Source organism: Volvox carteri (genome assembly GCF_000143455.1).
Source record: "Volvox carteri f. nagariensis unplaced genomic scaffold VOLCAscaffold_22, whole genome shotgun sequence".
NCBI lineage: Eukaryota > Viridiplantae > Chlorophyta > Chlorophyceae > Chlamydomonadales > Volvocaceae > Volvox > Volvox carteri.
In genome coordinates, this window is record NW_003307565.1 from 122,994 (window position 1) to 140,646 (window position 17,653).

The 17,653-nt window shown below is 57.2% G+C and overlaps 2 protein-coding genes across 2 annotated transcripts; one reads left to right on the forward strand and one right to left on the reverse strand.

Moving 5' to 3' along the window:
* Nucleotides 1-4,011: 4,011 nt before the first annotated feature.
* On the reverse strand, nucleotides 4,012-15,485 carry VOLCADRAFT_117768 (uncharacterized protein; the record flags this gene model as incomplete). Its single annotated transcript, XM_002951160.1, has 17 exons — nucleotides 4,012-4,101; nucleotides 4,156-4,262; nucleotides 4,889-5,028; nucleotides 5,896-6,053; nucleotides 6,584-6,682; nucleotides 7,065-7,265; nucleotides 7,719-7,823; nucleotides 8,424-8,486; nucleotides 8,957-9,320; nucleotides 9,588-9,722; nucleotides 10,244-10,336; nucleotides 10,679-11,144; nucleotides 11,447-11,909; nucleotides 12,650-13,132; nucleotides 13,922-14,467; nucleotides 14,799-14,911; nucleotides 15,288-15,485. Coding segments are annotated over 17 exons (3,822 nt in total), but the record flags the coding sequence as incomplete, so codon positions are not given.
* Nucleotides 15,486-15,999: 514 nt separating this feature from the next.
* VOLCADRAFT_104975 (uncharacterized protein) lies at nucleotides 16,000-17,646 on the forward strand. The gene is made up of 2 exons (XM_002951079.1): nucleotides 16,000-16,181; nucleotides 16,357-17,646. The coding sequence occupies exon 2, from the start codon at nucleotides 16,372-16,374 to the stop codon at nucleotides 16,993-16,995; it is 624 nt and encodes a 207-aa protein (XP_002951125.1). The 5' UTR covers nucleotides 16,000-16,181; nucleotides 16,357-16,371; the 3' UTR covers nucleotides 16,996-17,646.
* Nucleotides 17,647-17,653: the final 7 nt, after the last annotated feature.

Here is a 17,653-nt window from a genome sequence, read left to right on the forward strand (position 1 = left end):
CCAGCGGCGACACCACCACCGTCACCCCGCTGTCGCTCATCAGCGCGGGCAGCTGGTAGCACAGGCTCTTGCCTCCGCCCGTGGGCATCAACACGAACACGTCACGGCCGTCCAACGTGGCGTTGATGATGGCTTCCTGGGAGATGTCGCCACATGACCTGTGCGGGCGTGTGGGCGCGTGTGCGTGCGGGCGTGTGGGTATGTGTTGGGGAGGGGGAGGGGGGAAAGACGAACCACACAGGGGGAGGGGGGGAGGGGGGGAGGGGAGAGAAACACATGCATACATACAAGCAAACACAAGGGCTTATTAAATGTTGCGTACGTTTCTGGCGGTTGTTTGAGGGGTTGGAGTGGGGCCAGTGGCTGCTGTACAGCGACCACGGGGAATACCCGGGGGGGGGGAGGGCGCGGGGATTCACCCCATGACATGGGGGGGAGGGAGGGAGACCCGCACCTGAAGCCCTTGTTTCCAAACACCCGCAAGTTGGTAGCCCGCAGTTTGGCGGTCCAGGGGAACGTGCCACGCCACTTGCGATCTGTCGTACCGTCGTGCACGTCGTACTTTCCAGGGCTGGCCGGTACACCTGGCGCCCGAGCGCGCAGAGAGGGGTCTGGGGGACGTGGTCCCGGGTCGTCATTGAAATACGTTCCACCACCATCGTCAACACCACCATTGCCCTGACCACCACTACCGCCAATACCCCCACCTCTTTCTCGCTGATTTCCGGCATAAGGCCCCCTGCCCGGGAGGCCCCCTCCGCCGCGGTCGCCGGCACCAGGGAATTGCTGCGGCTGCGACTTTTGCGGGGGGGTGGGTCGGGGCTGTGTCGGCTGTTGCTGCTGCATCTGCAGGCTGCTGTTGTTGTTGCTGCTGTAATTACTGGGATGGTTGCTAGGTGGATAGGTTTGTTGGGAGTTGTTGGTTGGTTGGTTGGTAGTTACCGCTCCGGGGCCGGGGGGAGGGCCTTGCCAGGAGCGAGGTGGCGGTCCGGACCCGGGGGCAGCAAGTGACCTGGGACGTGGAAGCGGTCAGGATTCACAGAGTCTGATTACACCACATGCTGTCGAATACGGTAATAATGTCGTACAGATGGCGTGTGGCTCAAGTAGTGTCCTATTCAATGTACGGACCCCCAAACACTCCCCCCCTTGGCCCACAATTACACTCTCCTCTGCCATCCCAACCAGGCATACGTCGATATATATACAAACAGACAGACATGCAATACACCGACCGACAAGTGCGATTTTAGCTAAGCAGGAGTTTGAACAAAACTGGGTTTCGTGGGAGAGGGCCAGCCAGTGATGGTTGAGCAGGAGGGAGCTCACCCAGAGCTCCGCCGTAGCGCATGTGTGTTTTGGCTGGGTAAGCAGTAGAGGAAGCCCCAGTCCCTGGAGGGCGGTAGCCGCTGTTGGCCCGCGGTAGGCGTCATGGCGGACCAAAACTTGGCAGCTAGCACAGCAAAGTTTCCGACCAGATGCTTTCAGTTCTTCTAGGTAGTGCAATTGCTGATCGCGAAGTGGTGGCTTTCAGGATGGCATTTCGTCCGCTGCAAACAACATATACAGCTTTGGGGCTCGCGCTGGAGCTTTTACAATGTCGTGCACTATTGACGCAGCAACGTTTGACGTGTTCGAAATGAGAGGCATTTAGGCTTGCCGATTTCGTGGTTCGTTTGGTTGGTTAAATCCTGGTAGATCAGTATCTGTGATGAGCTAGTTCTGAGGTCATGGATATTATACCTTACAACGACATGAGTGAGTTGTCTGTTTACTGAATTATTCATTATCTTTAGCTTGCTATGAGCCTCGCGCTTTCGTCTATTTGTCGTTGGATTGCGGACTTGCATCACCTTGGGGTTTAAATCTCCTCAAGGTATCAAAGGAGCTTGATTCGTTTCGTCGCTTAGGTGAGGTTGAGGACGAGCGCAGTGTCCTGCCGACTACGATATTTGTCAGAATCTTATAGTATCTTGCAGTTACTGCAATAGGTACGAGTCTTGGCGATCTTGAACTCCTAAGTTCGGCCCTACCAAACCACGAAAAAAGGATATTGGTTTGAAGGACCGCTAGACTGTTAGCTGCGTGCGTCACATGACGCCACGTGGACTGGTCACCCGCATCCCGAGGGTATGACAAACTCGACTTTGTTCAGGTCGAGTTTCTTTCACGTTCGTCAACCCTACCAAATTGCTGGTGTTTAAGAGAAAAAGACGGTTGTGCTGGAATTGCGAGCAGCGCGCTGGCAAGAAATCAGTTAGCATCGCTCCAGGGCGGCACCTCGTCTGGGCCAGGTGTCCGCGCGGGCGTGCGGGTGGGTACTTTAAGGTGACTAGTGGCCTGGTGAACATATGTGTACGTCATTCTAAAGCAGGCTGCAGTGTTTTTTCCACAGCAGCTGACCTGCAGCGCGGCTTGAATTGATATATACTTGTGGTCCTGAGTGTGGCGCGATCTCAGAAGTGGGAGTGGAGTTGTTTGAGAAAGCGAGCAGCTGCCATTGTTGTGTCTTCACTGGTGTTTTTGGGCGGGTAGGGGGTTGCATGTGTGTTTTAGGGTATTTGCGTTATGGGAGGAGCACTTCCAGGAATAGTGTCCCATTTTGGACTGGGGCTCTTGGCATGCAAGGTTGCTGGGCCATCACCATCAAGGATTGCCATGCTCACTCTAGCCTCTGGGGGGTTCACTTCGGGCTTGTCAGATCCACTACGAAGTCATTATTTAACGCGAAGGTAGGCTTTGTACGGCAATTCAGTTGTACGGCGTAAAAGTATTTATTTGCATGCTTCGGCCGGGTTTACCGCAGGGGCACTGCTGCTTTGTGTGTATACGTATTCCGGTCGACACACATACATACATACACACACAGACACATACAGGAACGAATGATTAAAACACCACTTTCTCAGGTACACGACAATACTTGGGTGAGGCCATCAGTTGAATTCTCGGATTTCTGAGGCCAGTATGTGTAAGAAAATCACGTGTACCTGACCACGAGGGTGCATGTACAAGGTATGGAGTGTCCCCTGCGGACCCCACACGGGTGAGGTAGGAAGGTTGCAGGTGGGGCCAGGAGTTTGTCCACCCCACACACCCTTATTTCCGGACCAGAAGACGGAACAGCTTATTACCCGCCACGTAGCCACACACGACACCAGCGTGGGGTGGGCGATTATGTTGTAGTGTAGTGCAATGCTACAGGCCCGTGAAGTATGTCTCAGGCCGGCACTGCCCTGACCACGGTATAAGACCGCGCTCCGAACGTGAGTAGAATATGAATTATAGCAAACCCACGTCCGTTCTGTGAGCAAAGACGATTTCAGTAAATTTATGGATTTCGGTAAGGCTGTCGTACAGATTCTTGATGTTCAGTTCCGGTGAATTCTTACAAACGATTCCTTGACAGCCATGTCAGTTTCAGAAGATTTCATAGTCATAATTGATTCGCATATTTCATAATAAGCTCATCATTACTGTGTAGCTATCGCGCTACAACAGATTATGTGCAAAATGGTAAGGGATATGGAACAGGAACAAACACATAATGCAAAACATACACACGCAACCTGAGAGCCTAAGAGTTACATTATTAGCACACTGGGTTCCCACTCAGTTCCAGTTCTCGCACACGAATTCAGGTTTTTCTTCTCTCCCCCCCCAACAACCCCCCCTCAAAGTCCCATCCCACCGGTGAACTTCAACGATAGCGCCACATCAACCAACGGCCGATGTTGATGTCTTTTTCCGAGAACCATCCACCATGACGAGCTCCACCTTTACCGCCTTCTTTTCACCTTCACCTCATCGGGCTGATCGCCCTCAACCCCTCAAGAGCCTTCACCGTGCAGCAACCCACTACCCTGTCGTCAGCCGCTCCAACTCTGTGACACACCTCCACACACACACACCCGACCACGCACACGCCAGAAACCGCCACCGCCACCACCAAATACCCTGGCGACCGAACCACTTCATCACCCAACCACTTCATCACCCAAGCATGCGCATCTAGTACTCCAGGTCCTGTTCCAGGCCCAGTCGTGCTCGCTTCCATTGCGAGCCCAGCTCCGCGGGGGGTGCACAGCACACCCAGGCGCGCTGCACCGCCGCCAGCAGGGCGGGCAGGTTGCGGCGGGACGCGGCGGCACCCACCCCCGGGCCCATCTGCACGGTGACGGCACCCACCGCCGCCGCCCCCTCCAGGCTCCAGGACGTGCCAGGGGGGAGCGGCACGGAGGTCAGACAGTCCACCAGCGGACCTAGTGGGGGGTGGTGGGGTGGGTAGTGGGGTGGTGAAATGACCAAGAGCGAGGGGCCAACTGGGGCATGATTCGATGTTGTGTCTGGGTTATGGCCTTCCCTCCATTTCCCACACCCCCCAATACATACACATCTTGCGAGCTGACCAGGAACTAAGTTGATGCGCCGTTGATCCGCTAGATTTGGATGGATGCTGGTGGTGAGTTGCCGAACCCAACGAATACATTCTGAAGTCGGATGGGGTGACGGATTAGGGTGCCCCTCTAGCAGGGGAGAGCAGGGACTGCCCCGGGAAAGGGGGCCGCTGGCGAAGTTAACCACCCTGTAACAACATACATACACATCCCACAGCGTGTGGGGTTGCCATCACACATCTGCCACCGCCATCATAATCGCCATGAACATCATTACAAATTTTTTAACACATAACAATATTTTTACAATTTATCTGAATTTTTAATGCCTGAGCTTTAGCATTGATAGATAATCATTCTTTATCAACTTTCGACAGCTGTGGGGGAATATAGTAGCTAAAAAAGGCATTATACTTGCCACCATCATCACCACCGTCATCGTCACCCCTCCCAAACCCAGGAGAGCCCCCCCCCCCTACTCCCCACCCTACCCGGGGTTTGGGCCCAAAGCGGGGCCGAGCTGCCCAGGGCCAGAGCAGCCCCCCTCTGCCGCCTCCAGCGCTGTCGCTGCCGATTGCTCACGTGGCCGGTCAGGACGTGGCTGTGAAGCTCGGGAGGGGGCGCAGGAGCCCTGCGGTTGACGGTTATTACAGGTGTCAGTTAGCAGTTAAGAGGCTGTAGGAGTCTTTGGTCCGCGGTGGTGGTAACTTTCGGCGGGCGGATTGACGAAGGGGACGGCGTGCGTGCGTGCGTGTGTGTGTGTGTGTGTCTGTGTGCGTACAAGTGTGGATGAATCCGCACTGCAAAAGGTGGATCAGGGGATATTGTACGACATCCACATGTGAAAGGCGCTCCCCCCTCTCCAACACACTCCATCCCACTCCATCCCAAGCTGACTCCGGAGACGCTTAATGTTGGAGGTGACCGATACAAGCAGTGATAGATACAAGCAGTGAAATGTGAGCGCAGTAATGGGACCCGGGGGGGGGGTTCCGGGGGGCTTTGCTGATGTTAACACTTGAGCCCTGCCCATGTAGATGTGGACGGCGCGGAGGGGAGGCGAGGGGAGGCGAGGGGAGGAGGATCAGCAGCCCCTTCCTCCGCCACTGCGGGAGCTACGGATCATAGCTAGCTAGGCCGCTCCTGCCAGTACCTGCATGAGTACATCCTGTACGGACATTAAGGGTCGGACCCCTTGATGTAAATCCCCTTCCCAGTGGGAAGTTCCCACCCACAACCATCCCACCCCTACCCCTACTAAGTCACAAGTAAGGCCAGGTAGTCAAGCAAGCTGTACTTGGTGCTTCACATCCCTCTGCTTTGCATAATCCGCCCAAACCGCCCCCTCACGTTTCTCCATCTCCATCTGCATCTCCATCTCCGCCACCACAGCCACCCAGGGGCCCCCGTCCACAAAACCACACAGGCGCCACAGCGCCCTTCCCCCTTCCCCTCCCCTTTTCCCAACCCCCAACTATCCCACACAAGCCGCACCCACCTGAAGCTCATCCACATCCTCCGCGCCTCCACGTGCGGGGCCCCCCGCGGGTCCAGCAGCGGTGTGCTGAGCCCCAGAGCCCGGTACCGCTCCAGAAGGGTCTCGCGGCTCATGGAGAAGGCGCCAGACAGCTTGGACAGGTCGTCGCTACGGAAACACTGCGGTAAGGAAAGACAGACAGACAGACAGAGACAGACAGACAGACACAGACAGACAGACAGACAGAGACAGACAGACAGGTAGATTTAAACAGCCAACAAGACGCATGGCAGGAAGGATAAAGACGCGAAATAGCCCAAACTTGTAACGACTTGAGGCCCTTTCGGAATTTCACGCAGAAGGGGAAAAGAAGCAACGCATACAAGACAAAGACGCCAACCATCCGTCCAACCATCCATCCAACAAGCCAGTCACACCACACGCCCACTCACACAGACACACATCTCCACTCACACACATACACATTCTCTCTCTCTCTCTTAACCATGAAATTGGTGAACTACAGCCACTAGCACAACTAACACCAGTAGCGCAACAGCCAAAATCCTCCGCCCGCGCCCCCCCTTCCCCCGGTCACCCGCCCCCCGGCCCCGCCTCCACCTCACTCACGAAACCCCCAAAGGGGAGGGGGTAGGTTGTTGCCTGCTTACTTCTAACCCGGCATGAAGCACATTACACTATGTCGTACCTGGGCCAGATAGCCCTGCAAGATAAGGCCCTTGGCTCTGCTGTAGTGGAGGTGGAAGGGCCCGGAGAAGACGAACGGAAGCGTTCGCTGCATCAGCGCCTGGGGGTGAGTGGGTGGGCGGGCGGGTATGTGTGTCTGTGAGTGAGAGAGAGAGAGAGAGAGAATGTGTGTGTGCGTGTGAGTGGAGATGTGTGTCTGTGTGAGTGGGCGTGTGGTGTGACTGAGGGGAAGGTGGCGGGAAAGCAAAACACAGATGCCGAGATATACAATAAAGGGCAGCAATATGGTGGGTGTACACCTGGGGAGCAAGAAGGGGTTGGTAGATAGCGCAGGGGTGGTCAATATCTCCCCATACCCTGCCCTACCCTACACACACCACCCCAACACCCACGTCACTTCCCCCCCTCCCCCCCCGCCAAAGACACCCGTGTTCAACGGCCCCTAAGCCCTTAAACCCACAAACCCACCATCCCAGCCGCACCTTGGGCATCTCCCCAGTCTTCACCGCCGACTCCACATCCGCCGCCGTCACCGCCACCACCGGGGCTCCCGGAACCAGTGTTACGGCGCCCGCACCGCCGCCGCCGCCGCCGCCGCCGCCGCCAGCAGCAGCACCCTGGGCGACTCCCTGCGTCCCGGGTCCCGCCGGCCCGCTGCCGTTCTGTTGCTGCTGCTGGAGCGCCTGTTGCGGGGGCCCCGAACAAGAGAAACGGCCGCCGGGAGTGTCATCGCTTGACACAAGAGATCCATCGGCGCCTGGTGGTTAGTGGCTCCCCCGGCTTTTATGAATGGCCCCCTCCCCCCTCCACTTCATACAAGTGGATACATACAAGTATGAAGCATGCAACTTGTGGGTATGGTCAATTTCAGCCCCCCTCCTCCCCCTCCCCCTCCTCCTGGCCCCCTCCTCCTTTAGACAAACCACTCCCAAGGAAGACGTAATGCGGTAAGATTCTTGGCCTTGAGCTTCCATTAAAGCGTTCTGGGCAACAGGTTTGCATCGTCCCTTTTGATTAAAAAATAATCATTCGGTGCTTTTTTGGACGTATCGGCAAAGTTGACCATCCCTTCGTTTCTCCTCGCATATAACAAAGTTCTCCCCTCCCCGCCCCTCCCCGCCCCCAACCTCTCCCACCTGCATGTGTATACCCAACATCCGCTGCATGGTTTTGTTGACGTGGTTGAGTGCGAGTATGAGGAACCGAGCCCGGCTGATCACCTCCGGGCCACCCAGCAACTCCTGAAAGCATGGGGCGGAGGGACGGGGGAAGGGGGAAGGTGGGGGAAAGATACGAACCACAAACGAGTGAAGAAGCTGCTGCCCCAGGGCAAGAGTGTAGTGCCAGACGTAGAACTGACAGGACCGAGGGCAGGGGGAAGGGGGAACACAAGGCGGATGCCAAGCGGGAAACCGAACAGGAAAATGTTGGAACGGGAAGGGAAGGGGAGAGGGAAGGGGTGGAGAAGGGTCTGGGCAGGGCAGGGCAGGGCAGGGAGGGACGTCCTATCGTACAACCACAAGGATAGGAGGTAGAGGCGGTGGAAACCGGAGGCGAGGGAGCCGCGGGTTGCCGGGCTTGTGGGGTATTGTTCCCCAAAGAAGTTGAGAGGTCGAGTGATTGCCGACATCAAGCATAACAGTTACTGAAGTCCAACGCTATCACGTAACACTGTATGTGTGTGTATGTGCTTTAATGACCTGAGCCGCGGCGAGGAAATGCTGATGGTGAGAGTGTGTGTGTGTGTGTGTGTTTTGGGGGTGCCCACGTTTGAGGGGAGGCCCCGCCTGAGGGGAGGCCCCCTGACGCGGACTGCCTGGTGTTCCGTACACCTTGCTTACCTGTATTGCGGGGTGCATCCCCTGCATCTGGGGCCGCCCCTCGGCTCCGGATTTGTTACCGGCCTTCCCGGGGGCGGAGGAGGGGAGAGGATAGCAGGTGCCGGGGGAGGGGGGAGGGGTCGGCGGGGTCAGTGAGTGTCGGGGGGAGACGTGTGACGGGCTCCACGTTCGGGTGAGACCATACGCGGGCGGCCATGGCATATAACCTCACCCAACCCCGCCCCCTCGCGCCGGTGATCGGGTGCCTGACCACCGTGGCTGCCTTCCCGCCTGCCGTACACAATCTGCTCGCCCTGTAGGGACTTCTCAACCCGGAGGAGCGCCAGCTGAGTGACGAAGTCCGGTCGTACATGGTACGACACATTACGTTCGTACGGTATCTCATAAAAAGCGTGGCTACGGTCCCTTCCTAAGATTAACACAACCCCGTCCGTTGGTACTCGCGGTCTCCGTGGACACGACGCGGTTCTACAACCCAAATTCATCCTGCTCGCTCCGTTTGCCCCGCTCATTAACCCCGCTCCGAAACTCACCCCCAGTAACACCGTCTGGATGTGTTTGATCAAATTATAGTCCGGAAACAATCGGATTAGGGGCATCCAACCCGCCGCCTCCGCACCCAAACCCCCCGATCCTGACGGACCCGTTGATCCCCCCGCTGCCACCCCTCCGCCTGCTGCTGCTGCTGCTGCTGCTCCGCCCTCCTCCCCCTGCTGTGCTGCTGCTGCCGCTGCTGCTGCTGCTGCTGCTGCTGCAGTCTGTTGTGACGCCCGTGCTGCGGCCTTGTCCGCCGCCACCCCCTCGGCCCACAGCTTTAGCCCTGCCAGCATGAGAGTCAGTACCTCCAAAACGAACCAAACCATGTGCGCGGCCATGGTGCACACCTCTGGCTGATTGCTGCATGACGCGTCGCAGTCGAGATGTCGAATTATCAGGCAAACACACACACACGCATACGCACACAGTGTGGATGGGTGGGGGGGTGGGAAGGAGGGGAAGGGAGTCGATAGATTGGGAAAGAACGAGGGGAGGAGGAATCATTACGTAATTGCAAAAAGTGAAAAGGAATTATCCGTGCGTGCCGCCACGCCCCTCCCCCCCACACACGCAAAAACACACACATCTCCCCCCGCACCGCGCCACGCCCCTCCTCACACCGCTTACAGAGAATCCGCCTGATGGCCGTACGTCAGTGCCAGCGTGTCGCTGTACTGCAGGATTCGAGCCCCCGCCAGGAGGTCTGCCGCAAGTACGGCAGCTTGGGGGTGCGGCAGGCGCCGTAGCACCTCCAACTTGACTCTGCGCGGGAATTGATACGAGTGGTACGAATACACGGATGTAAGGCTGGGGTGATGATGGTGGCCGTGGTAATAGCGGCAGTGGTGGTATTGAGAAGCTAGGGGAAGGGGACGGGGAAGGTACGTCGGTGAGCGTTTTCTCCCTCCTCCTGTCGTATCATTTCGACGTACGACATCCAGGTTGCCGCAGCATCGGGCCGCATGGGACCCCGCAGGTCCCCTTGTAAGCCTGGGGGGGGGGGTGTCCCACGGCATGCTAAAACCCTGAAACCCGAAACCACAGCAGTCTGCCTGCCTAATCTCCCCAACGGGTCCTTCCTCCCGCATCCCACCAGTGGAAATGAAAGTTCAAATCGTCAAAACTCGCCCCTCAAATTTTGCAATGCAGTAATAAAAACCTGTAGAATTCAAAGTCTGGATGAAATTTTGTGTTAGAAGTTAGTTATAAGTTGTGGAACAACAACTTGCCGGGTCATGTGCTGCGCCAGTGCGACCCGCCACGACGGATCCTCCGTGCCGTACAGCAGACCGTCCAGCTGATCCAGGCTACGGCACACGTGCTCGGTACGACCAGCCAGCCAGGCGCAGCGCAACCGCTCGGCCACATCCCACACGCTGTCGATAGGTAACGGCAAGGCGGATCATATGATTACGACGGTCATTCGACAAAGGCAACTTGGGGGCGGTGTATTACGGCATGTGTGTCTTGAACTCGCATTGTTGCGGCCGGAGGAAGGATTTCATGCCGAAGGGCAGTGTCAGCAACGCCAGGCAAACCGGCAGATTGACTAGGAGACGTACGTGCCAGCCGACATGCAGACAGACAGACAGACGGACGAGATGGACAGTTGGGCAGCCGGGTGACAGCGGGTGACTGAGCAGCAGCAGCAGCAGCAACAGCAGCAGCAGCAAGCAGTAGAAACACATGCATGCATACATACATACTTTCGCACACACCTGAGCCGATGCAACGCGGCCCATGCTAACCGCATGGTGTCCATGTTGCAGGCGATCGTGTCCTCAATGCGCTCAAAGGTGGCAGCGCCGCCAGCAGCGGCAGCGGAGCCAGACGGCGGCGGTACGACGTCCGGGACCGTACAGATGTTGAGCATCAACACGTCACCGCCGTCGCCATCACCGACCCCACCACCGAAGCCACCGCCGCCGCCGTCGTCAGGAAGCCAATCACACAGGTCACCACCATCACCGTGCTGCCGTACAACTCGTACGACAGAGCAGAGGCAGCAGCTGTTCGAGGATAGACAGCCCGTCGCCGCATGTACCACCGACTGCTGCGCCGCCGCCGCCGCCATCGCTTCCGGCGACGGCGCAAGGACGCCATTTCCATTTCCGTACATATTGCCGTACAGGCTTCCCGGCAGCGTAGCGGGAGCTGTGTCCCGAGCGAGTCCGTGGACTCGTCCTGCAGCATGGTTGGGAAAATAGAAGGGAGGGGAAGCTGGGATATAATACACTAACAGGTGGATATAATACATTAACTCCAGGGGGGAATCGTATGCACGGAAACCAGCAATGAACTGCCGGCGTTTAAAGTACTTCAGTCCAGGGGGGGAGAAACACATGCGAGAAGAGGGAAGTGAACTGCCGGTGTCCAACTCCAGGGGGGCCGGTACCTTTGTAGTGACCGGACGTCCTGTGTGACACCGGACACAACAACTTCACACAGAATATTCCTCTCGGTAACTAACCGGCACGCACACGCACCCATGTCTTTGACTGCCAGCACGGCCAGCGTTTCCGAGTCAAGCGTGTACAGCAACGATCCGTACGGCACCACCAGCTTGGATCCATCGGTGGAGATTCCAAGGTCCGAGGAGGGCCCATCTGCCGTCGCTCCCCCGGCGCTGGCGGCGCCGCCGGCTACCGTGCCGTACGACTCCATGAGCTGCTGTGACGAGCGCTCGACACGCCAGCTGCCAGTCACGGCCCCGCCTCCACCGCCCTTATCGTCCAGCGTCTCTGAGAAGCAGAAAACTATCGCCGGCTTCAACTCCTGTTGCTGCGGGTGTTGTTGCTGCGGTGGGGGGTTGGCCCAGCCAGGTATCCCGGCGTGCAATGACGACGACGGCGATCTATGCGCCAGGACAAAGAGCCGCTTGATTGCAGCACCGTACAGATACATACGACATTGCCGTACGGAAAGCCCCTGGGGCACCGCCAGACGAGCCTGAGGTGGGCGGCGGTGCATGCGATGGAGCGTAAGAAAGAGCTTTAATAACCTGAATCATGTTGTGCCGTGCCATGCAGTGTTATGTCAATTCGTCAATTCCAGTGCAAGAGGAAAGGGATTGGAAATAATGGTATATACTGTAATGCGGAATACAGTGGAGTAGAGTAGGTGTGGACAAAGAAATGACTTTGAATCATACATGGAGGCGCCAGGTAAGCAAGCAGGCAGATAGAGCCAGTCGGGCGAACAGATTCAAAAGCAACGGGGGAGCGCGGCCTCGGAGCCACCTCCCAACGTGCTGCTCTGTATCCGCTCAAGTCACTGCGGCCCATCTTGTCATGATTAACACGAAGACATACACACATAGATACATACATACATACATGCATGCATGCACGAATCTCGGTGAGCAAAAAAAAACGGCCCTTTTCATAACGTGGTACATCCGTACGACATGGTATAATCCTAAAACGAAAAAGATGTATCGCGAAACACTTTCATGGGCTAGAGCGAGTTGGAGAGGACTCGACGGGAAATCCTCGACTGCTGTGTAATAGCACTGCTGTGTAATAGCACTGCGGTGTAATAGCACTGCGGTGTAATAGCACTGCGGTGTAATAGCACTGCGGTGTAATAGCACTGCGGTGTAATAGCACCCCCCGACCGCAGTGACCCCCGCCGTGAGCCCGGGACAGCCGCCTGGAGGCGTGCCAGTGCCAGTGCCAGTGCCCACTCACCGTCATGGCCACGGTCGGCGGCGGCACCAACGGGGTTTCCCGGCACATGGACCGATCCCCACCGCCGCCACCTCCACCTCCACCTGCCGTGGCCACGGCGCCCGGCTGCGTCACGAGCTGCCCGTTCAGCGTAGGATTGCCGCGCATGCCGTACATGTACACCGTATCGCGCCTCTTGCCGTACACCGCCGCCACCGCCAAGCTGCCATCGTGTACGGCACACATGGACGCACGGGCGATGTGCCATTCCGTCGATGCGCCGCCGCCGGGCTGCTCTGCGGTGGCGGTGGCGGCGCCATCGGCGCCGCCGTCGGCTGTCGCCTCTGCCGCCTCCGGCGGTGGCGGTATCCGCACGCTTTTAGAACGATACCAGGATAACGTGTTGGGCAGCTTTGACGCCATGACCCAGAGAATGGTGAGCGAGCCGCTTGCCGTAAGGACAGCTGCGGTTAGCTGATGTGGCCGCGCCCAATGGGGGACTGCCTGCGGGGCGACAGGAGGGCCAAGAGGGCCTCGAGAGCAACATCCAGAGCCTCATCTCTTTCGCTCATCGATCGCCCAATCAGGCTGTACGTGCTTTTTACCCCTCCCCCCCTCTCTCCACCGTTCATTTCCCTTTCCCTTGTTCAAACAACGGCGCCCTTCACCCACCCAAACCCCCCTAAACCACCAACAGGTGGCAGCGCCGCCCATCCCTGCGACACACTACACGTTCTGCAACCTGCAACCTGCACACCCCTCGCTTTCCACGTGTGAGTCTTGAGCCTGCGCTTTCCACGCTTGCTTGCCTGCTCAGCTACATTGCTCAGTCTTTGTAGCTGTCAGGTTTTTCACCCTGACCCTGCATGATGCCGCTCTCAGTTCCCGAGGAGCATGGTGGTTCTCACCCGCTTCTCGCGCATCTCTCAACACACAGCACGTGGACGAGACATGAACAAACCGCACAGGACATGGACACCCGACACGAGCCCTATTACAACCCCTGTGCGATGCCCAGCCGCATCCTTCCAACCCTCCTCACCCCCCCACACCGCGCACCCGCAGCAAACCCGCACTTGCTATATCCTTTACCTAGCTTGTGCGGCTCTAAGAAGGCTCTTGGGCCTACACCAGCCCGTGTGTGGGCGCTCCTCGTTACACTTCCCCATCTGGGTAACTAACGTAACCGAGGTGTAACCCACACACACTTAATTTCCAACACCTACCAACACTCTCCACAGACACATGCACAAATACAAAATACCATTGGTAAGCTGCAGCGGCGCCACTCACCCCCGGCGCCATCGCCTCATCCGAGAACAGCGTGTCGAAACTTTGGGCCGGTTCGGTTCGGCCCGGCCCCGCCGAACCGCCGCCGTCATCCCCCAAGGGGTCAAACCGCTTCATCGCCAGTGCAGATGTGCTCCACGTCCGACCCGCCACCGGTTGCCGCAGCCAACACACTCCCGCTAGCGCGGGCTGCATCCGCGGCGTGGGGCTGCGGTAGGGCTGCTGCTGCTGCTGCGATCGATGCGCCACGTCGCCACCAGGCGTCCTGCCGAACCCTGCTGCTGCTGTTGCTGCTGGCGTGCCGTCAAGTTGTTCATACCCCGGCTCCTGTTTAACATGATGCGGCGTGGAGCTGGCGGAGCCGAAACTGCTAGGACGGGCCCCTGGTTCTTGCTTCACGGACGGCTGGTGCTGCGGCTGCTTGTTGGCATTGGGGTTGCTGCTTCCGGCACCGCCGGCAGCGGCGCTTCTGCCTGCGGGTCCTGCGTCTAACAGCAGCTGCCCGTGCCAGTCGTCTATGCAGCGGGGGGACACCGCATCGTCTTGCCCCTGCAAGCCGTGTACAGCACCACGCGCACGGGAGGCTATCGATATGTCTGTCTGTTTACCTGTGTGTGTGTTTTGATGTATGATGAAACCACGTGCGCATATAGGTTGTAATGTCGCGCGGTGTGATGGAAGGCGTGCGCAGGTGATAGCAAGCATGATTCATTTTTGGAAACGATCCCGACAGCCCGGGGAACACGCGCTCACGTGCAAGATAACTCAATGACGGGTCGGTCAAGCGCAACCGGACCAGGGGTTCACAGGTCAAGGACGACTGACGCGCGCTCCCATTCCGAGCCACGTCAGCGCCTCTAGATGGCGACCCAGATCGCACCTGCTGCGATGGCTGCGTCCAAACCACCACGCGGCCTGAGGCGGTGGCACTCAGCAAGGCCCGCCGCTGGCCGGGCCAGGACCACTCCAGGGAGGTAACCCAGTCAGAAGGACCTTCAGTAAAACACACACGCAGAATACGAGGAACACGCATCCAAATCACACGCATGGCCACCGGGGGACACGAGCTGGGATGGCGCAGTGTGGGAAGTGAAAACGGATCCGTGCTGGCCAGGGGCCCATTGCGGCGTCGAGGCAGTGACTGCAAGGAGCATGTATGTACGCATACGACGTGTAGGGAAAGGCGAGGTGGCGAACAGGAGTGTGGGGTGCTGCGCGACTTGGTCGTGTGCAGCGTGTGGTGCGCTGTGGAGGGTAGGAAAGGGCTGCTCGCTGCCGACAGGCGCAGGGCCCTTTCCTAATGCCACCGTGCAAAAGCAGCGAGTGGCTGCTGCCTACAAGCTGCAGCCGTCGTCTGCACCCCACCCACCGGCCATGGGTAGCTCCAACCGTGTGACATCCTCTGGATAGGAGGGTTCTATGATGAGAATCGGTGCGGTATTGCTGCCCGGTTCGGGGGTCAAGGCCACGGCCAGTAAGTTACTGATGCTACACCATGCGGACTGTGTCGGGGATGCTGAGCTGGCTGGCAGCTGGACAGAGCACAGCTGACCAGAAGCCTCGTGCTCTGAGGAGATGAAGGTGTCGTCAGGGGTATGCGGGGCATGCACCAAGGAGGGGTGTTGGAATGGCTGTGCGGCGATCGCAGATGTCGGGGCTGGGCCGGGCTGCGGTGGATTCCCGACACCAGTGAAAGGCATTCCCGAAGCCATATCATCGGTCCCATAGTTTGACGCATTGTTGTGCATCGCGGGTGTCCTGAAAAAACTGCCTGAGCAAAAACTCAAGCCCACCGAATTTGAGCAAGGACCACCCTTGCCATATAATTGTGAATCGATAAACTATATAGAAGCCATACTTGGCAGCTTTTTGTCGTTGTGACAACACCAAAGCAAGTGAAAGCAAAATACACCTCCCCTCGTAAGCGAAGATGGTTAACACCTGCACATGGACTCAATAGCTGCATGTCATGCGGGGAACAAAGCCAGCTGGCAGCTTCCTGTCCAACTGGCTCCGGAAACATGTACGGACACCAACATGAGAAAGCCAGAGAGCCACACAGTACCGTTTGTAGGACATTACTTTGCTGCACCGGTTTTCAAGAGGCCGGGGTCTCCCCGAAGGCCTATACGCCTCGCTCATTGCCTCACTCTTGAGCTATTGGTTATCCTCAGCGCTTCATCGGGCGTCAGTATCCTACTTTACGTCTGCTGAAACCTGTCGAGCTACTTCTAGGCTGAGGCAGTAGTTGGTTTCCGTCCAGGTAAGCGTCGCCTCACGGTCGCATCTTGCGGGTTCGTCACATACACCGGTGTAGGCAGTGGTTCCTTTTTAAATGTGAAAAGACTGCCTCTCCGTTGTACTGAATTTGAGGTCTCTTAAACCTGCTTGTCTGTAACTCACAAAATGCTGCGCTTGTTATCTGGCGCGTGCCACAGGGCTTTGGAGTAGGTATGGGTGTGGCTTATGTAGCCTACCAAGTTGTTCTCGGTGCTCCGCATTGGCAAGTCCCAAGCAGTAGGTATCCGCTAGTATTTCAACGAGGGCAAAATGCCTTAGTCCGAGCGAACTGCGCATCGGTGGGTGCATCGCTTCCTTCGGGGCGCGCTGTTCCTGCTTCCGATCGTCCTCAGCAGCAGCGCGTGCGCCTTGGTGCATCAAATGGGAACAGCGCTGGCTCAGGAGGCGGTGATGTGCGGACTTCTAACGGTGTTGTTACCTCGGCTGCAGTGGTTACCTCGGTGCCTAGCACGCAGCAGGATTCCAGCAGCATTGTCGTTACGGCTGTGAGGCCATCACCGAAGCGGCAACAAACGGAGCCTGCGTTTGCACCGGTGCCCGAGGACGTGATTGCCGAATTCGAACACAAGTTAGAAGCAGACCTCCAAACAGTTGGTGTTACTCTGCTTGCTATCCTTGGCGTCATCATCTTTTGGCGGGGTGTATGGGCATTGCTGGACCACTTTGTTGGCGATTCGGTTGTGGGCGATATATGTTGCATTATCGTTGGCCTTACAATAGTCCTGTACATCCGGCTTTCTGGGATGAAAATAGCAAGTTTCTGGCCGCCAAGCTAACGGCAAGCTCTGGACCTGTGTATGGGCTGCGTGTCGGGTTGGGTTCACCAAATCGAGTGGAGGGCGAGGGAAAATAGCTTACTGTAGATCCGAAGAACATAGTGAGAGGCCCTGATATCCTCGCGGAGTTGGGAACTAGGTTGCGGCCCTGCGCCTTGTCAGCCGATCGTGTTGGGGCTGAATTGTGTTACAGCTGAGTGCGCAGGCTTAGTGTTAGGAAACAGAGCAGGCATGTTGCTAGTGTAAATATGACGAATTATTTGATGCAGGGATGTCTTCATGTCATACTCTCGGCGTTGTTCTTGTGTTGCGTATCTTGATTGTGTGTCCCAAACCCTTTGAGTTCTTGCCGTACATGGGGCTGCTGCTGCATCGCGTATTTTATTGGGCCTCGAGGCAAGTCCTAAATACTTATGTATCTTTGTCGTTACGACATATTCTTGAGGGTTAAATGTAGTGTTTACGTTGTTGGCCTTGCAATTAAGGCCTATATCAGAACGAGCAGGGGAGAATGGTCACTCGTTTTCCCCTGCGAACGAGTGACCGTTTAGACGTATTTGGGCTTCTCGGTTTGCGTGGTTCTGGTGGTAAAAAAATGGTTATGCCCGACAGGACAGTCCACTGTATAAATGTAATGATCGTAATCTTTTGATGGCAA